The sequence below is a fragment of the Sorex fumeus genome, unplaced genomic scaffold (assembly GCF_029834395.1).
Source record: "Sorex fumeus unplaced genomic scaffold, SorFum_2.1 ptg000019l, whole genome shotgun sequence".
NCBI classification, from domain to species: Eukaryota; Metazoa; Chordata; class Mammalia; order Eulipotyphla; family Soricidae; genus Sorex; species Sorex fumeus.
In genome coordinates, this window is record NW_026606076.1 from 38,153,482 (window position 1) to 38,178,798 (window position 25,317).

Consider the following 25,317-nt stretch of genomic DNA (forward strand, 5'->3'; position numbering starts at 1 on the left):
GCGGTTATTGCTCGGAGGGGCGCGGACTGCCGCGAGCACACGCCGAGGTGAGGTAAACGGCTTTGGGGGGCTTGGCTTCCGCGGGGTCCTGCCGAAGGTGCAGGCCCCGGGCCGGCGTGTTGACCCGGGAGCTCAACGGACACTCGGGCACTCGCGGCCTCCCGTGCCCGGGCCGGGGGCGCGGCGGCGGCGGCGGCGGCGGGCGCCCTGCGGGCAGCGGCTCTGGAGCGCCGTCTGCTGCCCTGCGCCCCAGCTTGGGGGCGCCGGGGGCCACCGTCGGGGGCCGAGGGAACGCGGCGGATGTGGTGGTGGGTTGGAGCCCGGAGGGGCGGCCGCGGCCCCTCACTCGCACGCCTCCAGCGCCGTCCCGGGGAGCCGGGGTCCTGCAGCCTCGGGCCGCGGTGCGCGGGGCCTGTGCGCACGCCCGTGGCGCTGGTCCCCGTCGCCCTGTCCCGCCGCGGGCACCTCCCGCGCGCGCGCGCAGCCGGCGCGACTGACCGGACGCGGGCGTGGGGCTCGGGGCTTAGGCCGGGCTGTGGTCTGGGGACGTGGGCGCCGCCGCGGCCGCCAGCGCCGGCGCCGCGGCGACGGACGGAGCGAGGCGCGGCGGGAAGAGTCCGTCGTCGAAGTGGGTCGCCAGCTTGTCCAGCAGCGCCCCCGGGGGCCCGGCACACAGGCCCGAGCCCGGACAGCCGCCCCCACCCCCGCCGCCGCCGCCGCCCCCGCCCGGCTCCTCCTCGATGACGGGGATGGCCGGGGCGGCGGGCCCTGCCGGGTCGTCGGCCCCGCGGCCGTCGGGGGGACAGTCGACACTGTCGCCGCGGCGCAGGGGCGCGCGCGCGGGGCGCGGGGCGCCGCCGGGCGGGGGCGGGAGCGAACCGGGGGCGGCGGCGGCGCGCGCGCCGGGGTCGCTGTGCTGGCGGCCGCGCTGCCACTGCTTGCGCGCGTGCGGGTGCGCGTGTGCGTGCGCGTGGGGCCGCGCGCGGTGGCGCGCCTGGGGCGCGTCGTCAAAGTGCGGGTCGTGGCGCAGGAACTCGTGGAAGAGCGCGTCCGTCTTCTCGTCGATGCTGTAGTCCCGGCGCGGGCGGCGGGGCCAGGCGCGGGGGCTGCGGGGCCGGGCGGGCGCGTCGGCGGGCGCGCCGTCCAGGCTGGTGCCCACGCGGTCGGCGCTGGCGAAGGCGAAGAGCTTCTCGGGCGCGCCCAGCAGCCCGTCGTCGCCGGCGCCGCGGCCCTCGATGCTGGCGTAGCCGCTGTCCATCTGCAGCAGCTTCCGCGCCCCGCCGGGCTCGCTGTCCGCCGCCGCCGCCGCCGCCGTGGGGCGCGGGGTGGGCGGCGGCGAGGCCGGCGGCGGGAAGGCGGGCGCGGGACCCCCCGAGCCCGAGCCCGAGCTGTCGCCGCTGCGCACCGAGTCGCGGTCGTTGCCGCTGCTGCTCTGGTCCGACGCGGCGGCCGCGTGCAGCTCGAGCGAGGCGCGCAGGCTCCACAGGTCGTGGTAGCTGGTCTGCGCCGCGTCGGGCCCCGCATCGCGCTCGCTGTCCGAGTCCTGCTGCTGCTCCGGCCCCGCGCTGGCCCCGCCGCCGCCGCCGCCGGCCCCGCCTTCGGGGGGAGTCTCGGGGCTCGCTCCTCCCGCGGCGCCCGCCGCCTCTAGCCTGGAAGTCGGGCGTCGGTCAGAAGGCCACGCGCGCGCTTGCGTGCCTGCGCCTGCGTGCGTGGCCCTGGGTGTAACCCCCCCCACGGAGCCCCCAGCCCGCTCAATCACTGGTGGGAACCCGCGGCGGTGGCAGGTTCCCCACGCGAGATTCCAGTTGCTCAAACCCTCCCATCGGGGCCCCTCTTCCAATCTGCCTCCCTAGCCACGGTCGCCCATCCTAGAGCCGCAGACCCCTTTTCCTTTGGGGGCTGAGCGGTTTCATCCATCCCCGCAGTGAAGAGACCTGCCCGGCTCACCCCAAAACGGGACCCCAGATTTAGGGTGCTCTGCAGGGCCGGGGAGGGTATTGCAGGCAACACGGGGCCCTGAGGAGCACCAGCAGGGCCCTCAGAGCGACAGGGCTGGACCTTCAGGCTTAGAAGGCCCAGGTGCCCTGGTGCCCACCCCGGCCCGGGCCCTGCCCTTACCCAAGCCTCCTGGCTTCCCTCCACCGTCTGGGCTGGAGGCAGCTCCCCCCGGAGGCCCAGCGGGAGCCGGAGAGCCATGACCGCTTGTCCTCCGGAGCGCTCCCCCGGCCACCTAGGCGGGTTGGGCAGGGCTGGTGCCCGCGGGTCCACCCCTAGCACCTCTATCTACTGAAAAATACCTGCCGAGAGCGGGGGTCTGGCTGGTGGGGCTGGCCAGGAAGGGGCGGTGGGGGGACTGGAAGGCCACCGCGTCACCCGCGCTGGCGATGTACTGGATGAAGTCGGCCCTGGGGGCGTCGCCCTCCTGCTCCATGCTCTCGCTGGCCGCCCGCTGCCGCTGGAAATGGTGCCGTTTGGGGGAGCCTGCACGGAGGGAGGTGGGTCAACCGGCCGGTGCAGGTGGGGAAACTGAGGCACAGAACACCTCCCCGCCCCCTCCCCCCCCCCACACACATCCCCAAGGCCTGGATGGGGCTGGCAGAAGTGACAGGGTCAGGGTCCGGGTGAGCTGGGTGTGGCCATCACAAGGACCAGCAGTGGTCAGGGCCAGGTGCATGGGCGGAAGCCGGAAGGCGTGGGAGATGGGAGGACAAGCTGGGGGGTGGGGGGAGAACACAGCCCGGTCCTGTCAGCTCCACTGTGGGCTGGGGAGTGCCGGGAATGGCCCCGCCCCGCCTCGCCTGTGGGCCCCGGCTGGCCAGCGGCCAGGACCCTCCCATGAGGGGCCCTGGGAGAAGCGGGTAGAGAAGCCTCCAGCTGGAGCCCAATCACCGGACAAACAGGTTCTGGGCGCCGCTGCACCCACACCCCCACACCAGCCTGTAATCACGCCGGCATCTCCAGAGAGGCAGGATGGGTCCTCCCACCCCTGCTTGAGTGAGTCCAGTCCCTCTGCCAGGACCCCCCCTCCACCGCCCGATCCCCCAAAATGTGAGAGCCGGGAAGTTTCTTTTTCTGTTTGTTCTGGGACCAGGCCTAGCCGTGCTTAGAGCACCTGCCATGTGTCCCCCCCCCCCCAACACCTCACAGTGAGTGGCCATTGGCTCTGGGCTCAGCGTCCGACTCACCTCTTGTGTCCAGGCTGGATGCACGCTGGCTGGGCTCCAGTTTCCACTTTTTGACCTTGAAGTAGGGGCTGGCCCCGTCCAGGCTGGCATGACGGCGCAGGCGGTGGAAAAACTGCAGAACGGGGCCCGCCCCCGAGCTGGGGCTCCCCTCCGCCGGCCCGGCGGCGGCCCCCAGCCCGCCAGGCTTGCTGCTTCTGGTCCCCACGTCCAACTGTGAGCGGAGAGGAGGTGCTCAGGTCTGCAGCGCCTCCAGGGGGGGAGCCCCTGTCTGGGCACTGGCTGGAGTGGGTAACGCCCCCCCACCAGTGTCCCTTGCAGGCTGGGGGGAACAGGACGGAGATGCGGGAGAGGGGGCTCTGTTGTCCCCCACCCTGAACAAAGCGGGCTTCCCAAGTGCATCTCTGGAGCGTGTGTGTGTGTGGTGTGTGTGTGTGTGTGTGTGTGTGTTGTGAGCCATGCACCCCGGCACCCGCCTTTTCCTCTGCAGACTGACCTGGTGGCCTGGGGCAGGGCAGAGAGGGGACACGCGGGGGGGGGGGGGGGCGGGGAGGGCAGGGGGCCTCACCGAGGTGCCTTCCCCTGACTCGCTGGACGCCGAGTCGCTGATCTGGAAGTCGGCGGCGTCTGTGGCTGTGTTGTAGGGATCACCTGGCAGGGCGGAGCTGGGGCCCACGGAGCGGCCAGTGAGGGCCTTCCCCGGGGGCTGTGGGTCAGAGCCAGGACCGGGGGGGAGGAAGCAGTGACGGGTCAAAGGCCCCGCTCCCGCTGTCCTGCGCCCCAACCCATCCCCTCCGTCCGGGGGGGCCCCAGAGGAGGGGCGCCTCTGCCTGCAGGGTGGGGGGGTCTTGGGAGGGGTCCCTCCACGCTCACCTGGAAGATGGCCAGGCTGGCCTTGGGGGGGACAGTGGGATGGGGTGTGGCAGTGGCCTCGCCCTGGTCACACTCGTGGATGGTGACAATCTTGAGGGGCGGTAAGTGCAGCTGGGTGAGGCGGGCGTTCTTCAGGTGGTGGAAATCTCCCTCGGTCAGTGTGTACCTGCAGGGGCCGGAGCGTGGTGGTCAGCCCGCTGAGGTGGCCGGAGGGGCCGGGCGCGGGGTCCAGGGTGCGCCCCCTACCCTACCGTCGGCCCTTGTCCTGCCCTTTGCGGCTCTGCTCGAACAGGGCGGCCTCGTTGAAGGACACGCGGCGGCCCACGATACTGCTGGACAGGAAGCGCTCGGTTTCGCCGTCCTGGCTTTCGGGGTCATCCCCCTGGCATTCGGGGTCTGTGAGGGGAGGGGCAGAGGTGAGCCCCGGGTGGGCCTGGGCTGGGCGGGCGGGCGGGCCGCTGGGGGTGGGGGGGAGGAGCGAGGGGGGCCCCCGGGCGCCCGCCGGGGGAGGGGGCCACTGGCTCATCCGCACACACACTCACTCTCAGCACGCGCCTGGACACCTACGCGTGGGCTTTAAGGAAACAGAGATGAGTCGGAATCGAGCAGCGCCCAGTCTGGTGGGGGAGACAGACAGACACAGGGTCAGGCGGCCCGAGGGGCAGAGGGGGCTGGTGGGCGGGCGGGCGGGCGCACGGTGGGCAGGGCCCGGCGGGGAGCCTCACCTGGAGCCAGGTGGGTGCCATTGTCCAGGTAGGTGCCCGTGGCCTTCTCCACTTCATCGGAGGCTCTGCGCAAGGACAGGAGAACCAGATGGGCAAAGGGTACCAGATGGCCACGTCCCAGCTCCCAGGAGGCTCCTGCAATGCCCACCCCCCCGCCCACAAACCCTATCCTGCAGTGGACTCCGGCTGCCAAGCACGCACGCACGCACGCACACACACACCCCCTATACCCGCACAGAGGTGCACCTGCACCTTGGGGCACACGTGCGCATGCGTGCACCTGCTCCCTGGGCACCTGCCCGTGCCCCACGCCAGGTCCCGGCGGGTGGGCGCACCTGTTGAAGCGCCGGTGCACGTCCCAGCAGCGCTTACACAGAAGCAGCACCCCCGACAGCACCACGAGCGTGCCCCCCACGAACAGCGACATCACCACCACCAGCAGCGCGTAGTTGTCCAGGATGGGGTCCGGAGCCGCCTGCGGCCGGAAGGGGCGGGCTCAGTGTGGGCGGGGCCCCAGCCGGCCCCGCCCCGGCCCCGCCCCCGGCCCGGACTCACGGTGGGGCGGCCCGTGGTGTTGGCCCACGCTGGCGTCAGCGCGACCGTGGTGGCACCGGTGGCTGCGGCGTCCGTGGCCATCGTGGCAGTCGGCTGCATTTTTCGAAGCCGGGAAAAGGGACCTGGGCGAGTCGGGGCGCTTGCTGAGCTGGGGCTGCTCCTTCCGGCCCCTCTCCCCAAGCAGGAGCCCCTGCTGGGCCGTGACTCACTCTGGGGGCCTCGGGATGTGGGGGGGGTGGGCGGGCAGCCGTGCAGCAGCCTCCTCCCCGCGCGGACCCCCATTCCCCGCCCATCTCTAGCGTGCAGTGGGGCGGGGCGGGGCGTCGTGCGCATCCGACCCAGGGGAGAAGCGCACCCGCGGCCGGAATGGGGAAACCAAGGCAGGCAGCTGGCTCCGGAAACCCCAGGGACCTTGCCCAGCCCCATCAGGCAGGGAATATGGGACGCGCAGCTGCAGCAGCCGGTGCCCGGCTGGCAAGGACCCGGCGGGTGGTGTTGCACGGGGATGGGGGGGCGGGAGCACCCCCCGGAGGCTGCGCATCCTCCCGACCCAGGAGGGAGAGCTGGGTGCTGTGCGGAGTTGATCCCAGGTCACGACTCGGGAGGGGACGGTCCCCCCCGGGCTGCCGTGCGCCAGTGGGAGTGAAAAGGACAAAGAAGACGCATCTGTGCCGAGCCTGAAGAATCCGGTTCCCATGGCGACGGAGCGAGCGGGCCGAGGGGGGGCGGGTTGCCAGGGAGCACGGAGGGAGGAGCGCGGGGGAGTGAGGCCTCCCGCGGGGGCGGGCTGAGCCGCCGGGCGGCGACATGGCTGCGGCGGCGCCTCCCCGGCCGCTGCCCAGCCACCGGTCTGGCCCGCCTCCAGGACGCCTTCCGCGGGGACCGGAGGGAAACTGAGGCCGGGGAGGGGGCGGTCTGCAAAATTTCACCTGCCCGTCCTCTCCTCCTGGCCGCCCGCTCCCGAGAAGGACTGCAGGGACCCGCGGAAGGGATCTAGGAGGAATCTGGGGTCTGGATGCAGCCCCGGGGGTGGGCATGGCCTGGGGGGGGGGAGGTCACCCCCTGCAAGCCGTCAGGGCTTGGACCCTTGGGGCAGCGGGGACTGAACAGGCCCGGAGGAGGCTCCAGGGGAAGCTCAGGTGTCCCTCAGCGCGGCGGGCAGGCTGGGGCGCGCCTCCACCACCCGAGGTCTTGGGGGGGTGGCGGTGGAGGAGGGGGCGCGGATATGTAGGTCGGGAAACGAGTTCAGGCGGGAGGGGGAGGGGACAGACGCGCAGGGCGACGATGACAGGCGGCCGGGAAAGAAGGCAGGAGGCCGCGGGCCCGGGCTGGCGGGGTCGGTGGGGATGGGGAGCCGCCGGCGGGGGTTCCGACCCACGAGCCGGCCTCGGAGGTTCGGCTCCCGCGAGCGCGCGCCGCGCCCACCTCCGCGTCCCGGCCCCGGGGGCGGGCGGGCCGGGAGGGAGGCCCCGGGAACCCGATTCCAGGCACATTCCCACCGCGGGCGCAGCCCGGAGGCGGCCGGCGCCACGGGCTGGGCTGGATCTTGCGGGGAAACTGAGTTCGCGGGTGGGGGGGTGGGGAAAGGCAGGGGCGTGCGTCCCTCTCCTGGGGTGCTGGGGCGGGAGGCAGAGGCCCCCTGCAAGGCCGGCCTCCCCCGCACGCGCCCGGGCCCGTTCCGTTCCCTCTCTCCGGCCTCGCGGGGGCAGGGCCGGCCGGTCCCCGGGGCAGGGCGCCCTCCCCCCACCACGCGAGCCGGCCGCGATCTGTGCCCCCCGGCCCGCCCCGATTGCAGCCCCGGGCCCGCCGCGCCTACCTTAGCGCCGGGGCGCGCGGCCCATGGGCGGCGGGCGGGTTGCGGTGCGGCGCTCCCGCTGGCTCGGGCGCCCGGTGGCCGCGGAGCAGGCGAAGAATTTATGAATGGGGCGCGCGGCGCGCGGGGGAGGCGCGCGCGAGAGGCGGGGCCGCGCACGTGACCGCGTTGGCGGTGGCCCCGCTCGGTGCCGCCCGGTGTCTCCCGGTGCCCGGCCGGCCGCCCGCCCCCGCCGCGCTCGCCGCCGCGTCTGGCTCGCTCCCTGCTGGTCACCGCCTCCCCTTCCCTTCCGGTGGGGGCGGGGGGCGGAGCCTGCGCTCCGGGGCGCCCCCTCCCCAAGCGGACCCGCCCCTCCCCGGCAACGGCGGAATCTCCGCCCCCGGCCCGGCGGCACGACTCCTGTGCCCGTGTCCCCAGGGACGCGAGGGGGAGGTCCTGGCACGCACGACTCTGCCGCCTCCGCTTCCTCCGATCTGGGGGGTGCCGGGGTGCACGACATCCCCACCTTTATTGCACGGCGGGTCGTGGAGGGGGCCGCGCCCTGCCTGTGCTTCCTCTGATCTGGGGCTGCCGGGGTGCTCGATGATTGCAGGATGGGTCCCGGGGGTGCCCAAGCCGCACCCCGGCCTGCCCAGCCTATGGGTTAGGAGGAAATTTGCCCCCCCCTGCTACGGATGCTTGCCTCCCTTATTATTATTATTATTATATTTGCTTTTTTGGTCGCACCCGGTGATGCACAGGGGTTACTCCTGGCTCTGTACTCAGGAATCACTCCTGGCGGTGCTAGGGGACCATATGGGATGCTGGGAATCAAACCCGGGTTGGCCGTGGTGCAAGGCAAACGCCCTCCCCGCTGTGCTATCACTCCAGCCCCTAGCCTCACTTTTTGAGATCCCTTGGGGAGCACAAAGCCCAGGTGTGCCTGATGAACCCTCAAAGCTGTTTCCCCCCATAACCCAGCCCCCTCCAGTTCTAGCCTCGACTCCTCACTCTGCTCGGAACATCCTAATGTGGGAATACCGTCACGATAGGCAGGCACCCCTTTCTCCTGTGAAAACCAAAGTCCTGTCCAACCTCAGAATTCTGAGGAGGAGGGGGAGGAGGAGGGTTTTGCACCGTTTGCTCTGACAGTTTTACTCCTGGCTCGGTTCTCTGGTCGCCCGGGGAGGTGCTTGCAGGACCATGGGATGCTGAGGTCCAACTAGTGCTTTCTTGCATGCAGATGCCCGCCAGCCGCACCCGTGTGGAGTCTGTCCAGAAGGTTTGTCTTCTTCTGCTCGGCAGCCCTCTTCTGCTCTCTGGTGAAGTCTCCATTCCCACCCTGCACTCAGCACAGGGGGTCTACACCACCCAGGAAAGACAAAAGGACCTTATTCCAGGAATGCTGGCTCATCGGAAGGGTATGGGGAAGAGAATCCGGAGGCGAAGGGGCAGGGCCAGAAGAAACCACCTTCTGACTTTTTATTTTTTTTTGCCTTTTTGGGTCACACCCGGCGATGCTCAGGGGAAACTCCTGGCTCATGCACTCAGGAATTACTCCTGGCGGTGCTCGGGGGACCATATGGGATGCTGGGAGTCGAACCTGGGTCGGCCATGTTGGCTGCGTGCAAGGCAAACGCCCTACCCGCTGTGCTATGGCTCCAGCCCCACCTTCTGACTTTTGCAGAGAAACCAAGAGACTGTCCTTTGAGATTTAAAAGCATCCATCCATGGTGGTGCCCAGGGGGAGGCGGAGGCCAGGCAGGCCAGAGCTAAGGAACCAAGTCTTGACACTGGACACACAGACTTGCAGGCAAACCAACCCCAGGTTTGGGGCGTCAGTCACCGCTGGGGAGTTCTGGAGCCGCCCTGGAGTAGGAAGCAGATGGTTTTGAGCAATCTCTGGCTCCAGAGAGGCGGGAGCTGCGCACAGGACGCAGCCCTGGGAACGACAGTCTCTTCCATCTCTGCACAGTAGTTCCCAGGCCAGGATGCCTAAGGCATTGGGAATTTGGGGACTGACGCGCCCCACTTCCGGCAGGTTGCAAGTGGCCTGCAAAGTGCCGCAGATGGGCCTCAATACCGGGTCTCCCTCCTGGCCAGCACTGCCAAGGATGTGGGCGCACGCATTCCCCAGTGGGTGTGTTGGGAACCCACCGTAACTGCATGCCCTTTGCAGCCAAGGCAAGCCACCTGCTCAGGTGCGCCAGGGAGGACTCCGACGAGCAACCGGATGCTAGGCGATGGGGGGCGGGGAAGGTGGAGGAGGGCCGGACGCCGACCTGCAGGGGCGCGGAGGCGGGGCGGTGACGCTAGTGCCCTGAACGAGGCTGCGCGGGCCGCGGTGACGTCAACGGAGCCCCGGGCCTCCCGCGCACGCGTGCTTGCGTCAGCGGCGTGCGGAGGCGGTGGCCGGGCGGGGCGGTGAGAGAGCATCTCTGGACGGCGGGCGCCCCCTGCCGGCCAGCCGAGCACCGGCCAGCCGACGCCTGGGTGTCCGTCCCGGCTTGGGTTAAGGTGCCTGCATCCAGCTTTCTTTGTTTTAGGTTATCTGTCCCCTGCACACACTGTATGAGTTGACGGTTTGGGGGACTGATGATAAAGAACTCCACCACCCCAATCTAGAGATTTCCAGGTTTATTCGGGGAAAATAACATCATAACATCGATGTCTGGAAATCTGCGTGTGTGTGTGTGTGTGTGTGTGTGTGTGTGATTTTTGGGCAACACTCGGCAATGCTCAGGGCTTACTCCTGGCTCTGCACTCAGGAATCTCCTGGTGGTGCTTGGGGGACCATATGGGATCCTGGGGATCAAACCCGGGTCTGCCAAGTTGCAAAGCAAACGCCCTCCCCGCTGTAGTACTATCGCTCCGACCCTGGAAATCTCCCTTAAGCTGATAGTCCCCCTTAATTGCCCCAGAGCTGCTAACCCTCCCACCCCCCACCTCCACCAGTTTTTCAGAGCTCCCCAAGGGGCAGCATCACCTACTCTTGGAAATCCAGCCAAGGAATCTAGATCTTTCCCCGAAGTGTCTGTCTCTAGCCTTTAGCATCCCAAGAGCCATTCCTCCCCGCTCTCTCACTCAATCACGAATTCACCTCAAGGATACCCTCTCCAGCCCGCATGTTTCAATGCCCGCCCACGCAAGAACCTGCTAACCGACCATCCGGCCGGGAGGCTCCAGGAAACTACAACTCCCAGAATGCCGCGTAAGACGGAGAGAAAAAAAACAACCGCCGGGCGCGAGGCACTCTGGGAATTGTAGTCCGCGCGTGCGCCCTCCTCCGGACTGTTCCTCCCAGACTCCCCCGCGCGCCGTCCTCCTCGCCCTCCAGGCTGCGGGTCCTGAGTCCGCCTGCCGCTGCCGCCGCCGCCGCCGCCACCTCCATGCTGCCCGCCGCGCTCCTCCGCCGCCCCGGCCTCGGCCGCCTCGTGCGCCAGGCCCGTGCCTACGCCGAGGCCGCCGCCGCCCCGGCCTCCGCCGCGGCTCCGGGACAGATGTCCTTCACCTTCGCCTCCCCCACGCAGGTTCGGACGCGGGCCCGGCCGGCCCATGCCCATCGCCCCTGCCCCGTGGGCCCCGAGGTCACCGGGCCGCATTCCGGATCTGCACCCCGACCCCGAGTGTTCGGGATCGGAGACCTGCGACTCCCCACTTCCTTGCTCCTGGGACCCTCCCCTGAGCGTCTCGGTATCGAACCTCCCCCCCACCCCATTCCCATTATGAATTTTGGCTCTTCTGCCCCTCCCCCGGGCGTCCACTCTCTGAGCCGCGGGACTGCCCCCCGCCCTCCGCCGCCGCCCCCCGGCCTGACGCCCATTCTCGCCCGACTCTCATTCTCATCCTGCATTCCTCCTCCGAGTGATTATTCTGGACCCGTTCTGTATTAAACGTCTGTGATCCCAGGCCCCGACCCCATTGGTCAGATTTCCCCTTCGGGGTCTCGCTTTGTAACCTAGAATTCCAGCCGCCCGGACCCCCTTTTTCAGCTCCAAGATCCGTAGATCCCAAAGCCCTCTCCACTCTCTGCCTTCTCCATTCCAGAACCTCCCAGAATCCCCTTGTCCACGGGGCAGACCTGCCCTTGACCCTGCCTCCCGGAGGGAACCTCTCAGAGTTAAATCCCTTCTGCTTCCCACCCCCCCAACCCCATTGCCTCTCCGCCTCCGGAGAATCTGGGTCTCTTGCAGGTGAAACTTTGGAGGCCCTTAGGGGTCAGGGTGACACAGGACCCATCTGTGCCTCTGTCTCACTGGCTCCCTTGGTCCCCCCTGGCAGTCACGCCCCAGCCGGGGGACCCACGTTCCACATGTTCCTTCCCAGGTGTACTTCAACGGCGCCAACGTCCGGCAGGTGGACGTGCCCACGCAGACGGGAGCCTTCGGCATCCTGGCGTCCCATGTCCCCACGCTGCAGGTTCTGCGGCCCGGGCTGGTCGTGGTCCACGCGGAGGACGGGACTGCCACCAAGTACTTTGGTGAGACCGCTGGACATGGGTGGGGGTGGGCAGGGACTGCGCCTGCAGTCTCAGTGGAAACCTCAGGATGTCGGGGAGTTGAGCCCCCTGAAGGGCCCCCAGTCAGTTAGGTTGGCCTGGATTTCAGAAGGTAAGTGGGGGGACGAGATGCAGGAAGAGAAGGAACACTGTGTCCCGGGAGGGCAGGACCCCTCTCTTGAACCAGCCCCATCTTCGGGGTGCATGGATACTTGTCATTCCAGTGCACCAGAGATGGGACTGGCAAGTTTGTACAACAGGGAGGGCACTTACGTCCTTGACACCCTAAAGGGTCCCTGAGCACAGAGCCAGGAAGAAGCCCTGAGCACTGCCGGGTGTGACCCAAAAACAAAAAAGAATGAATTCTGATGGACCCGAGGGGTAGGACAGTCAGAGGGGAGGCCCACCCGGGCTCGATTCCCAGCATCCCATAGGGTCCCCCGAGTACCGCCAGGAGTAATTCCTGAGTGCAGAGCCAGGAGTAACCCTTGTGCATTGCCGGGTATGACCCAAAAAGCCAAAAAAGGAAAAAGAAAAAAAAAATAGAAATCAAATGGGCTGGAAAGATAGGGCGGCAGGAAGGGTGCTTGCCTGGCAAGCATTAGACCCGGTTTCAAGCCCCAGAATTCTGGCCATAGAGTCCCCCAGGTTCTGCCAGGAGTGATCCCTGAACTCGGAGCCAGGAGTCAGCCTTTAGCACGGCCAGGGGTCCCACTCATCCCTGCACACCTTGAGCGCGGTCAGCCCTCCCGCTGGACACTGGAACCTGGGGGCCGCCCCCGTTGGCAGACATCTGCTGAACCTGGAGCTTCATGGGGGTGGGGGCGAGCGCACCAGCGTGGTCCGCCCGTCCGCGCCTGGCACGGGGTCCTCACTAGCCCACTCCTCCCACCCCTGCAGTGAGCAGCGGCACCGTGACCGTCAACGCTGACTCCTCTGTGCAGCTGCTGGCCGAAGAGGCTGTGACGCTGGACATGCTGGACCTGGGGGTGAGTGTGTTCCCCCCACCCGTGGGGAAACTGAGGCATGCAGCAGGCGGCTCTCCTCCCTCCACCCCACCGGGTCAAGGCAGGGGACTCCGAGGGCCCTGCTGTGCCTCAGCCTTCTCCCTTGTGCCTCCTCACCCCTGCAGGCCGCCAAGGCTAATCTGGAGAAGGCGCATGCCGAGCTGTCCGGGGCCGCGGACGAGGCCACCAGGGCCGAGGTTCAGATTCGCATCGAGGCCAACGAGGCGCTGGTGAAGGCGCTGGAGTAGGGGGGTGCGTGCGCCCCGCCCGCCCTGGGTCCCCCTGAACTGGGGGGCGGTGGGTGGAGCCAGTGAAGGGGAGGGTCCTTCCCGAGCCGGCCACCAGGGGGCAGCACTGGGCTCGCTCCCGCTGGGCCACGTGTCAAACCCGGAAGCTGGCCTGCACAGGGGTCCTGCTCAGAGGCTTATTCCCAAGGGCACCCCCCCACCCCCCACGGCCTCACACCCTAACTGGCTGTCCCTGTGCCTGTGCAGAACAAGCTGCAGAGAGATCGCCTGGCCCACCTTCGAGGGACACCCCCTGGCCCGCACCCCTCATTAAAGACCCAGAAGCCCCCCTTGTGTTTGCTTGCTCTGTCTCATTTGGGGGGGGGATGTTGGGGGATTCGCCCCCCACCAGGGTGGGGACGGCCAGAGGTGCTTGGGACCTTTGGCCCCAGCTGCAGCTGCAAGCTGGCGGCTGGGCGGGGATGCGGGGTGTGGCCCCTGGCCTGGGACTGCCCCCCGCCCCCCTCTAACCACCCTGGCTCCCACGGACGCCCCGCCCTGGGCTCCCTCCCCGCTCGTGGGTGGCCCTGGCTGGCTAGGCGCCCACTCCCGTGGTGTGGGCATTTCTTTGGCACCAGGCCCCGGGGCCAACCCAGGTGGGGTGGGGTTTGCTGAGCAGGGGTGGCCCAGAGCACCCCGCAACCCCACCCCCAGACAACCCCCCCCCCCAGACGTGGGCCCCTCCAGCTCCCCTGACTCCGCCCCACCCCTGGGCCGGCCTGGGGATTCCTACTGGGTGAGTGAACAGGCCTTGTGTGCCACCACAGCCCGGAGGTGACAGGGAGGCCACCCCCGGGCATGTGTGAGGTACGTAGTCAGCTGTGGGGGGGGGTGTTCCTCCTGTGTCACCGTCCCGTGCCACTGAGTGTCCCCAGGAGGTCCCAGTTGGGGTTGGGGTGACCCTCCAGGGATCTGGCAGACACCCTCAGCTATTCAGGAATAAGGACCCCGCCCCCCGGGGCTGGCAGCTGTAGTCACAAGTACACCCTGGCTGGGTGCCATCAGTCACCTCAAGAACTGCCGATCTGGCCCAATACCGGGGGGACCCCCTGTCTGCACTCCCAGGCCCTGAGAGGCCTCCCTGCTGTGGGGGGCCAGAGTGGGTCAGCCATTTGCATGTTGGGTCTTAGCGCCCCCGGGACCCCCCCCAGCCAAGGACCGACCTGGACCCAGGGGAGCCTGAGTTAGACAAGGATGTCGCAGCACCTTATTTTGTCCTGGGACTACACCTGGCAGGCTGTGGGCTCCAGGGGCTCACTGGGAGCTGGACCCGGGGCTTGAACCCCCATCAGGCACATCCCTCCCCGCTGGACTATCTCTGGCCCATAGTGCGGCATTAACGTGATCGCCAGAGCCCACCCTCCCCCCACCCACACACACCACCACCTTGCAGCCCGCCCGCCCTCCACCCTCCATGGTCTTGCTGCTTGAAAGTCTCCCTGGGGCGGCTGCAGGTGGGGCCCTGGTGCCTTGGGTGGGAGCCTGACCGGAGCCCAGTGTGGGAGGGGCGGCCCGCGGCGAGGGTGCGGGTGGAGGTGTATAAAGGGAGGCCCGCCAGATAAGGGGCTGGGGTGAGGACTTGCTCCCTGGGGTCCCAGTTCAGTCCAGCAGAAGTGGGTATAGTGGGGATCCAGGATGTGTCCTGGCCCACTTGTCATTGGCTTTGGGGCTTATTCTTAGATGGAAAAAGGGGCCCTAATCCTCGTCTCCCTCCCCCAGGCTGGGTGCCAGCTACCGAAGTACATAAATACGGGGTGTTGACTTTGGGGAGGGGGTCCCCACTTCCTAGCCTCCCCCCTGCAGGGAGGCTGCTGGCTTTTTCCTCCAAGCAGCCCCTCCCTCCTCCTCCTCCCAGGGAAACTGAGGTGCAGAGCCCTCCTGAGGTTTCCAGCCTGACCCTGGTGGATGGTTACCCGACACCCGCTGAGGTCACCGTTAAGGCCGCCCGGGCAGCTGGCTCGGGCACCCCCTCGCCGGGCAGGTGACTCGTCCCTGTTTTTCTGGACCACGGTCGCTGACTCAGGCCCCCATTCCCGCCCTCCCCCCCCACCCGGCTCCGACGGGGGCGTCCTCCGGCGGACCTGGAACAGACGGGGCAGCAGGAGAGGGGGGTGGGGCACGGGGCTGGGTTAGGCACCCCGAAATCCCAACGCTGCCAGGCGTGCATCCCAGCCGCCGCCGGCGGAGCTGTCGACCCTGACCCCGGTTTCTGCAGCGTTCAAGAGAGTGCCCGCCCCCCCAACCTTGGCGGGGCGCGGCCTTGGGGTGGCCCGGGCTCCGTGTCGCTTCTGGGTCCTGGCCGGCAGGCAGGGGCGGGGGCCGGCCTGCGTCAGCGCCCGCCCGGCCCCCGCCCCCCGCCCGCCCAAACTCCACCCCGAGGGAAGGCGGCGCGGATAAAGGCTCGGGGGCCGCCCGCTCGGCCCCAGACCAGCCCCGCCACCGCGCGCTTTGCCCCTACGTGGGTACACTCTGGACCCGTGCTGACCTCGTACTGGACGCGCCCGGTGAGTGGGGGGCGGGACCTCGCCGGCCCCGGGAGGGGGGTCCCCACTCTCGACTCTCCAGCTCTGCCCCACTTCCCTTTGTTCCTTCTTGTGACAGACTTGGGGTCGGGGTGTCTCGGGAACCGGGGAGCCCCCCGCCCCCTCCGAGGACATGGGATGGGAGGGGCCGGGCGCCGCCAGCACCGCCCTGGCTGGACCGCAGCCCCCGCCCCGCCCCCCGGGCACTCCCCCTCCTCGCCAGTGACCTTGAGCCCGTGGCCGTCCCGGCCTCAGTGTCGCGGGCTGTGCGTCCCCAGGCTCCGGGTCTGGAGGCCGAGTGTCCCCGCGCGGGGCTGTCCGGCAGAGCTGCCCCCTGCGCCGCCTAAGCGCCCGGGACCGCCGCGGCGCCCCCTCCCCGGGCCTCGGGGCCGCGTTCCCGGGCGGGGCCGGCAGAGGGCGCGCCGGCGCTGCTGACTCACCGCAGCCCCGAGCGGCGCGGGCGCAGCCGGGGACGCCGCGTCACGTCACGGCTCGGGCGGGCGCGACTCGGGAAACGGGCCGGGCCCGCGGGACGGGGGTGGGACGCGAGGTGGCACCGGCTCGGGAGGGGCCCTCCCGCCACCGGCCACGTCACCGCGTGCCGACCCCGCCTTCGGCGCCATTCCCCCTGCAGGGGTGCCCTCGGGCACGGGGAGTCGTGGCGGGGTGAGTGGGGGCCTTCTGGGGTCGCCCACTGAGGCCGGTGTCCCCTAGAGCCGCAAGACTCGGACCCTAGCCACGAGGCACGCGGTGTCCTCCCGCTCTCGGCGGCCACACCGGCTCGGGGGAGAAGCCCCGTGGCTCCCGACCCCTCTGGGCGCACGGACGGGCCCCTCGGGGCTTGGGGATCGTCCCAGACGAGGGTCCCGCGCCCCTGGGGTCCCGGGCCTTTGTTGCGGGCGGTCGCCTGGCCTTATGAATGGCCGCCGGCGCGGGCGGGGCGCGAGGGCGGACCCGAGGGGCGCCAGCCCCGCCCCCCGCGGGCTCCCTTTGGCTGCGGGGCTTCAGGGGCGGGGCGAAGGGCGGGACCGCGCTGCCACGTGGGGCGGTGCCGCGACGGTTCTCATTGGCCAGCGGCCCTGGCCGACGGTCTTAGGGGCGCGCGCCCATTGGTCGGCGCGGAGCCGGCGGAGTAAGTAGTGAATGGGAGGGGGCGGAAGCCCCGCCCCTTGGAACGTTGATACATTATAACTTTTTTTTCTTGTTACTTTCACCCCCAGATCCTCTGAGCGGCGGCGGCGGCGGCGGCGACGGCGGCGGCGGCGGCTGTGGCTGTTGCTAAGGGAGGGGACGCGCCCGGAAGCGCGGCCCGAGCGGCAGACGGCACCGGGCACGGACGGACGGACGAGCGGCGCCCCCTCCTTCGGGACCCTCCCCAGCGCCTCGCCGCGGTCGCCGCCCGCCGCCCTTTAAAGGCGCCGCCAGTGCCGCCCCCACTCCTGGAAGGGCCCCCCACCCCCCGACGAGCCGAAGCGACCCCGGAGCGCCACTCGGATTTTTGATTCCTGCTTTCACCTTCCACTCTTGGGACCTTCTCCAAGGAGGGACGCGCGCAGCCCGCACCCCACCACCGCCACCCCGCACCTAGCCGCCCCCAGGGTCGTCGCCCCCCACCTCCCCAGGACCGCGTTTCGGGAGCCCCCGCCTCTGCCCGGAGGCGCGGTGAGGATTGGCGGCGCCCCGCGGACCCCAGCACCCCAGCGCGGGCCGGGGATGGAGCCGCAGCCCGGCGGCGCCCGGAGCTGCCGGCGTGGGGCCCCCGGCGGCGCCTGCGAGTTGGGCCGGGCGGTCGAGGGGGCGCCCATCAACCTGGCCATCCACAGCACCACGGGCACCCGCTACGAGCTGTCGGTGCCCCCCGACGAGACGGTGGAGGGGCTGCGCAAGCGGCTGTCCCAGCGCCTCAAAGTGCCCAAGGAGCGCCTGGCCCTGCTCCACAAAGACACGTAGGTACCTCGCGCCGCCCCCGGCCCCCGGCGCCCGGCCGCCCCCTCGGGCCCGGGCCCCCGGGCGGGAACAAAGAGCGCGCCGCACGGGGAAGGAGTGGGGCGGCCAGACGGGGGGCGGGGGCGCGCCGCGCGCTCTCGGGCGCCCTCTGCTCGGCCTCGCCTGCCTCGGCCCCCCTCCCCCGCCCGGGGTCGGAGCACAAAGGCGGCGGCAGCCGGGGCGCCCCGCCGGCCGGGCCCCATCGGGTGCCCGCAGGAGGGGATGCGGGGTGCCCGGGGTGGCGCGGCGCGCCGGGGGTCCTGGCTGCGGGGGTGGGGGGCGCGGCCGCCGCCTCCGCCCGCGTCTCCGCCGGCTTCCGCATCTGCCTGGCGGCCCCCCGGCGTCTGGCTGTCTCCCCCCCACCCCACACACTCGCGTCTCTCTGCCCCCCTTTGTTCTCGCCACCGAGCGGTCCCCGCGGCCTCCCCCTCCCCCCTGGTATTTAAATCGCCTCCAGGCCGGGAAGCCCTCCCCCCGCGGGCCTCCGGGGACACGCAATGTCCATCCCCAGCGGAGGGGCCCCGGTGGGGGAGGGGCGGGAGGGGGAGGGTCTCTTTGTCTGAGCGGCGGCGGGGCCCGGGCCTGGCAGGGGAGGGAGGAGGAGGCAAAACCCCTAAAGTCTGAGCCCTGGGGCGGCCACCCAAAGCAGCCCGGGACCGGAGCCGCTGAACCCCGGGCAGGGGCCGGCCAGGCGGCTGGCGGCGGGGGCGGGGGGGCGAACACCCCCACACCCCGCCCGTGCTGCAGAAACGCTCCGAGGCGTCCGAACGCCAGTGCTCGCCGGAGTGCAGAGTTGAGGGGGGTGGCTGGGGGGGATGCGGCTCCCCCCCGGGTGCCAGCCTGGGAACCACCCCAGCGCCAGCTCCCGGGGTGGGGGCCAGGGGGAGGCGTGCAGCCCAGATCGGGAAGGGCCAGGAAGGGGTGGGGGTGGGAAGTCCTTGTGTGTCCCCCCGCGGGCGGCCTCCGCTTCCGCGTCCCTGCCTCGCCCGGGCGCCTCACCTCTTCCTTCCTCCCCCAGCCGGCTCAGTTCGGGGACGCTGCAGGAGTTCGGCGTGGGGGATGGGAGCAAGCTGACGCTGGTGCCCACCGTGGAGGCGGGCCTCATGGTAAATGGCTTTGGGCCAGCGCTCCCCAGGCCCCCCCCCCCCCATGCCCGCTGCACCCACACTCAGGGTCTCTCCGTGTCTTTACAGTCTCAGGCCTCCAGGCCCGAACAGTCGGTCATGCAGGCTTTGGAGAGCCTCACGGAGACCCAGGTAAGCGGCCCCTGGGCTCTGGGCTCTGCAGTCTCGGGGAGTCAGGGAGGGTGGGGGGGTGTTTGTGTTCCCAGGAGGCCCGTGGGGAGAGGAGGGGACACGCACCCCGCCTCCGTGCCAGCTTGGCTCAGCTACCAGCTTCCTCGTCCGCCTCCCCCCTCCCCCCTGCACACACCACCTGACCTTCACCGGCTGCTCTCCCACGGGGGGCCGGCAGGGTGGGGGGGGAACCCCGCTTTCTCCAGCCTGCCTGCCTGCCTGCCTGCTTGTCTGTCTGCCTACCGGGTGACCTTGGACCCCATTCCTGCGGGGGCATCCCCGGCAGCCGCCGCCTTCCCCCCTCGGCCCCCCCCCAGACATTGTGGGTTCCCCAAATCTACCTTTAAATTTTCTCGGAGGGGGGGGTTGTCGGAGGGAGGGGCCAGCCTGGGCGAAACTCCTTCCCTCTTCCCCGTGACCCCTTTGTGAGGGGTGGGGAGTGCTCCCTCTCTTTCTGGCCTTTGTTCTCTGCCCCCAAAGGGGGAGGGGGCGGGGGTGCGCAGCCCCAGGGCTGGCAGGGCCCAGACAGGATGTTAGGAAAATATTTAGTAACCCGCCGCGAGGGAGGGAGGGAGGAAAGGAGGCCACGCGGGGCGGCCCACACCCGGTTCCCCGAATTTCTTGCCGTTTTATTTTTCTGACCCCTTTTTACACCCTCTCCCACCTCTCTCTGTGGGTCTGTCCCCAGGAGGGTGCCTTAGGCCTGAGAAGTCTGTCTCGGTGGGGAGGGGGGGGCGCCTGCCCCACCATCCAGGCCTCCCCAGCTGAGCCCCGAAACCTGTTAAGCGGCTTTGCTCCCTCCTACAGCCCTGGCCCTCGCCCCCTCCCCGACAAGTAGCGTCCTGCCCTAGCTGAGGGAGGGGGGGTGGCTCCGAGCACTGGGTGGTCTCCCATCAGGCTGGGGGGGGCGTGCCCTGGGGGGTGTCGGCACGTGACTTCCTGGGGCCCATGTGAACCCGGCTCTCGGGCTCTCTTGGAAGTGGCGGGGGTGCTGCGGTTGTCAGGGGGCCCCCCCAGGGGCGGTTTTCGTTCACATCCGCCCCGGGGTGCCTGCGTCAGGAGGAGGGAGGTGGGGGGGCCCCGGGGGGTGACTGGGCTCCCGGGACTGCTTCCCCGCCTGGCACCCAGTCATGCCCGCCCGGTCCTCTCCCCAGGCAGGAAGTTGGCAGGGTGGGGGTGGGGGGGGGCACCGCAGCTGCTCTGGGAAGCCGTTGCCGGCGCTTTTCTTTAGGGGCGTTGGCGAAAGGCTCGTGGGGCGGGCAGACAGGGCTGGGGGAGGGGGCTCCGCCCTGCCCACCTCCTTTGCGTGCACCCCCATCTTCCTTCCCCTCGGCCCCCCAAAACAGAAAAGGTTCTACCAGCCACTCCCAGCGGAGAGCCGGGAGGAGGTCTGAGTCATCTGGGCCTGTGTCACTTCTCAGAAACCTCCGCCCCCCATCCCGGCCTCTGGGGAGTGTGCAGGGCTGGCCAGGCCCCAGAGGAGAGGCCCCGGGGCAGATGGGGGTCAGAGGCACCCCCACACATGCCTCCCCTCAGGCTAGGACTCGGCTCAGGCCGAGGGGAGAGTGGCCAACTCTGAGGGCTGTTGAGGCCACTGGGGGGGCGGTGGAGGATTGCAGGCCCTGGGGACCCGTGCTGGTCCCCCCCCCCCAACTGCCTCTTCCCCGCCCAGGACAGATAAATATTTATCTTGAGAAAGCAAAGGTTAGGATGAAGAATTTCTGCAGGAATTCCAGGCCCTGGCCAGGCCCTGGGTGGCTTCCCAGGAGGGACCCCTTTCTCGGACCCCTTCTTTGTAGTCACAGATGACTGGAGGAGAGGGAGGGGGCGCGCCCCCAGAGGGCTGGGGGGAAAGGTGTCAGGTGAAGGTCCAGTGTGACCAGACCCCGCCCCCTGTGGCCTCAGTTTCCCTACTCCCCATACACCACACTGGCCAGGGAGAACGAGGGTCCATCCCTCACCCCCCCACTCCCATCTGATCCACCTCTGTCCCCCCCACAGCCCCCAGCGATGCCCGGGCCGGCCCGGGCTGGCGGAGGCAGCTTCCGGAAATACCGATTCCTTTTATTTAAGCATCCGTGGCGCCAACAGGGAGCCCAGAGCCCAGAGAGGGGCGGCGAGAGGCCCCAGGTCACACAGCGTGGGGGGGCCGGGCCGGGCCGGGCTGGGGGCACCAGGGGGGCCAGGACCCCCCGGGGGCTGACCCGGCTCCTCTCCACAGGTCAGTGACTTCCTGTCTGGCCGCTCGCCGCTGACCCTGGCCCTGCGCGTAGGGGACCATATGATGTTCGTCCAGCTGCAGCTGGCGGCCCAGCACGCCCCGATACAGCACCGCCACGTCCTGGCGGCAGCCGCCGCCGCCGCTGCCGCCCGCGGGGACCCCAGCGTGACGGCCACCCCCGTGTCCTCCCCCTGCCGGCCCATGTCCAGCGCTGCCCGTGTCCCCCCGGTGCCCACCAGCCCCGCCTCTGCGTCCCCCTCGCCTGTCACAGCTGGTACCTTTCGATCCCACTCGGCCCCAGCCACCTGCACCGAGGTGAGTCTGGGGGAGCGTGCTGGGGTGGGAGGGAGGGGTCGTCCCGGGGCACTGCCCAGCTCATAGCCGCCCCCCTCCCCCCCAAACCAGCAGATGGAATGTGCGGCCCCTGCCAGCCCCGGTGCCAGCCCCGCCGCCAGCCCCGGGAGCAGCACCGGCTCCCGCTCCCGCAAACCCGGCGCGGTGATCGAGAGCTTCGTCAACCACGCCCCGGGGGTCTTCTCAGGAACATTCTCCGGTAAGCGGAGGGGCCCCCCCCCTCCCGGCTAGCACCCGACGTTCCCTGTTCTGGGAACCTCACAGTGGTGGGGACAGGGTGGTGGTCTCCGGGGGACCTCCGTGGTAGGGGTGACCCTGCATTCATGATGCCCCCTGCACCCGCAGGCACACTGCATCCCAACTGCCAGGACAGCAGCGGGCGGCCCCGGCGGGACATCGGTACCATCCTGCAGATTCTCAATGACCTGCTGAGCGCCACGCGGCACTACCAGGGCATGCCCCCCGTCCCTGACCCAGCTGCGCTGCCACGCGCAATGCGCGCCCGCCTCGCCCGCCCCGGACCTCACCCCCAAAACTACCTCCTGCGAGAAGCTGGCAACCGCCGCTGCAGCCCCAGCCTCACTGAGCCAAGTCCGCATGTGCAAGCCCCCCGGTGAGTGGGGGGGGGGGGGTGTGGAAATGTGCTTGTGCGCATGCGCACACGGGACTGACTCCTGGCAGGGACTGACCCCTGGGGAGAGGGGGGCGGAGCCCCCGGGGAGGCTCCAGGTGGGGGGGCTGCCACCCAAGAAAAGGAAGGAAGGAAAGGGGGGAGGGGCGGAGGCAGGGACCGGCGGGGAGGGCCGTGGACCCAGTTGACCCAAGTGTGATCCCCCAGCCGCCGGGGGGACCCCCCAGCCTCCAGGTGGGGGGGCTGCCAGCTGCCATACGCCCTGCCCTGCAAGTGCCAGGAAAGAAGGGAGCATGTGTGTCGGGGGCACAAAGTGTCCTTGTGCCTCCCTAGGGGGGGCGTCCGTCCTCACTTCCTCCCGCCGCCGCCACCTCCTGCAGATGGTGCTGGGAATTCACTGAAAACCCCCTCAGTCAGGCCCAAGCTGGGGCGAGAAGGGGGGGCGGCTCTCCCCTCCTCGCTCAGTAGCCTAGTTACCCCCGTGAATCCGGAGGCATTACAGACCCGCGGAGAGGGGGGCTACCCCTCCCCCCCTCCAACCTGACCCAGTTCACAGGGGGGGAAAGCAAGGCAGGAATATGCAGCTCAGGCTCCGTCGGTGCCCTGGGAGTCACCCCAAAAACGCATCACCGGGTGTGACCCAAATCCTCTTCCCCATCCACCCAAGAAAAGGAAGGAAGGAAAGGGGGGAGGGGCGGAGGCAGGGACCGGCGGGGAGGGCCGTGGACCCAGTTGACCCAAGTGTGATCCCCCAGCCGCCGAGGGTCTCCTGAGCCCCGCTGTGAGCGATTCCCTGAGTCCAGGAGTAACCCCAAAGCCAAAAAAAGCGAGCACCCGACAGTGGCCCGGGGCGGGGGGGGGGGGGCAGCTCCAAGCCGCCGCACCACCCAGACACCGACTTGCAGGCGCGACCGTTCCATCCCACCCGGGGGGTCCTGTCCCCCCACGCCCGGAGAGGCGCAGATCGGGGGTCGCCCGCCGGGGGTGGGGAGTTCCCGGGGCTCACAGCCACCGCCTCCCTTGCAGGGGACCGGCTACGGCAGACGGAAAACCGAGCCACGCGCTGCAAAGTGGAGCGGCTGCAGCTGCTGCTTCAGCAGAAGCGCCTGCGCAGGAAGGCGCGCCGGGACGCCCGCGGCCCCTACCACTGGCCCCCCAGCCGCAAAACGGGGCGCAGCGACAGCAGCGGCGGCGGGGCCGGCGCCAGCCCCAGCGAGGCGGCCGGCCTGGGCCTCGACTTTGAGGACTCCGTGTGGAAGCCAGAAGTCAACCCCGACATCAAGTCCGGATTCGTGGTGGCCTAGGGATGCGCCCAGGCCCCCCCGCCGCCCGGCCCGGTCCTCGGGGTGTGGGTTGAGTCTTTTTTTGTTTTTTGTTTTTTGTTTTTTTTTAATTTCAATTCTCACCATGATTTTCTGGACTCTCTGGATGGACTTGGGTTCCTGCCTCCTCCAGCCTCAGCTCAGTTCTGTCCGTTTCTTCCCGCCCCCCTCCACGCGCCCGGTGCCCGGTTTCCGTCCCCCCCACCCCGTGCCTCGCCGTCTGTCCGTCCCCTCGTGCCCTCCCGTCGCCGCCGCGGTTCCCCCCAAGTTCCCCAGCTCCCGAGATGTAGCAAGACTTTCCCAGATGGAAGAGAGCTGGAGACGCAGGCACACCCCCACTTCCCCTCTGCCCCGCCCCCACTTCCCACCCTCTTCCCGTCTAAGTCAGAAAAAAAAAAATGAAAATCCTCATTATGCACTTTACAGATGAGGGGGACCGCGGAGAGAGGGCGCCCCCCACTCCCGCGGGGCCCCCGCTGGCTGGCCTCTCTCCACATCTGTCCTGATGCCCCCCACCCACCCCCTTTTTTTGTTCTTCTCTCCACCCCACCTCCCCGTGTGGGTATTTTTGGTCTTTTTTTTTCCCCCCCCTGCTGGAATAACCAAGGCGATCCAGGGGAGAGGCCATCAGGACCCACCTCGGGGGTTTGGCTGGGAGTTGAGGAGAGGGGACAGTCCACCACCAGGCTTGGGTCACCAGCACTGTGTGATCTCCGCCACCCCCCCACCCACCCTCTTTCTTTTCCTTTTTCTTTTTTTTTTTTCCTGAGCTTGGGGTATTTATAGACTATTCATTTCTGACTGAGCCAATAGTTGCTTGGGAATCCTTGAAAAATCGGGAGAGGCATGGCTGTGGGGGGAGCGGACAAGGACAGGCGAGGACCCCCCCCACCCCCCCCCCCACACACACACCTCAGCTGTTCATTCCATCCCAGCCAGAGTGATCTGGGAATGGACTCATGTTGGGGAGGGGGGCTCCTCTGGCCGCCGGTTTGGGGAGGGGAGTGCTGAGCTGTGAATCCCCTGGCACAGGGTAAGTTGTGTAGCATTAACCCCCCCCCCCCCGCGGGGGGGGGATCGCTGCTGGTCTAATCTGGACCCTCCCACCCTAGCCCATGCCCCCCACCCCAGTCCCATGGGGGCTGGAACTAGACACCCCCCACAAGGGGCCTTTCCATAGGGTTAGTGTTTTTCAATTCACCTTTTTTTTTTTTTTTTACTGATACGGATATTTTGGGGTCCTTCCCTCCCCACCTGTCAGTCTTGTCCCGACTTCCTCACCAGTCTTTGTCCTGCGATTCGATCACCTGCCTGCCCCCCCACCCTGACTTCCTCCTTTTATGGCCCCCCCCCCCGTAGGTGCACCCCTCCCCCCCCATTATGTGTTAATGGTTTCAGATGTGAACATCATGTGTTTACTGTAGCGCTGTACATTTTTTTGTGGGGGGGGTGGGCAGGGAGGGGAGGTCAGAGGGTTAGGCAACAAGGAATTTTTTTGGTTTTATTTTTGTTTTCCAAAAAAATAGAAAAAAAAACAAACAAAAAGGAGAGAAAAGTCAGTTTGTTTTTGAAGAACTGTCTTAAATACCTATTTAAATGTGTGTTCTGGTTTTTGTTTATTTTTGTTTTGTTTTGTTTTTCAAGGGGGAAAAAATGGTTTTTTAAATAGCCTCTGTGCACACACAGGTCTGAGGCTGGAGGGTCAAGGCAGGATACCAGCCTGCCCCCTCCCCATCACCAAGCCACCCTCCTCCATCCTTAAAGGGATTAAGACCCCAGGGGGTGGGTTGTGGCCTTTTCCACACCTGACTTAGTTTCCCATAAGAAAAAGCATCAATTTGGAAAAGGAAACCAAAAAAAAGCACCACACCTTGATTTCAAGTAATAAATAGAAACTGAAACAGGAGTGAAATGTGCCTCCCGGGAGGGGGGGAGCAAGGGGGTCTCCCAAAGTCCGAGGTTGTAAAGGTTTTGCTAAGGTTAGAGGAGGGGGCTGAAGCCTAGTTCAAGAGGGTTGGCCCATCCCAGTGTCACCAGGAGTGAACCTTGAGCACCACTGGGTGTGGC

At 68.5% G+C, this 25,317-nt stretch overlaps 4 protein-coding genes across 4 annotated transcripts in view; 2 read left to right on the top strand and 2 right to left on the bottom strand.

Moving 5' to 3' along the window:
* The window catches only part of LOC130022085 (cytochrome b-c1 complex subunit 10), a 320,448-nt gene that overhangs the window by 9,052 nt on the left and 286,079 nt on the right, over nt 1–25,317 (bottom strand). The window lies entirely within an intron of this gene.
* CBARP (CACN subunit beta associated regulatory protein) lies at nt 372–7,505 on the bottom strand. The gene is made up of 10 exons (XM_056112778.1): nt 7,152–7,505; nt 5,336–5,457; nt 5,116–5,255; nt 4,781–4,845; nt 4,307–4,451; nt 4,056–4,221; nt 3,751–3,888; nt 3,186–3,396; nt 2,298–2,481; nt 372–1,649 (listed from the first exon to the last, which is right to left on the bottom strand). The coding sequence occupies exons 2-10, from the start codon at nt 5,432–5,434 to the stop codon at nt 524–526; spliced, it is 2,274 nt and encodes a 757-aa protein (XP_055968753.1). The 5' UTR covers nt 5,435–5,457; nt 7,152–7,505; the 3' UTR covers nt 372–523.
* ATP5F1D (ATP synthase F1 subunit delta) lies at nt 10,422–13,207 on the top strand. The gene is made up of 5 exons (XM_056112809.1): nt 10,422–10,657; nt 11,454–11,607; nt 12,526–12,614; nt 12,758–12,884; nt 13,127–13,207. The coding sequence occupies exons 1-4, from the start codon at nt 10,517–10,519 to the stop codon at nt 12,878–12,880; spliced, it is 507 nt and encodes a 168-aa protein (XP_055968784.1). The 5' UTR covers nt 10,422–10,516; the 3' UTR covers nt 12,881–12,884; nt 13,127–13,207.
* Nucleotides 15,216–24,851, top strand: MIDN (midnolin). Its single transcript, XM_056112786.1, is given in 10 exon segments — nt 15,216–15,423; nt 16,662–17,387; nt 18,446–18,533; nt 18,621–18,683; nt 20,724–20,852; nt 20,944–21,258; nt 21,349–21,496; nt 21,643–21,755; nt 21,757–21,910; nt 22,955–24,851. Coding segments are annotated over 9 exon segments (1,521 nt in total). The 5' UTR covers nt 15,216–15,423; nt 16,662–17,154; the 3' UTR covers nt 23,233–24,851.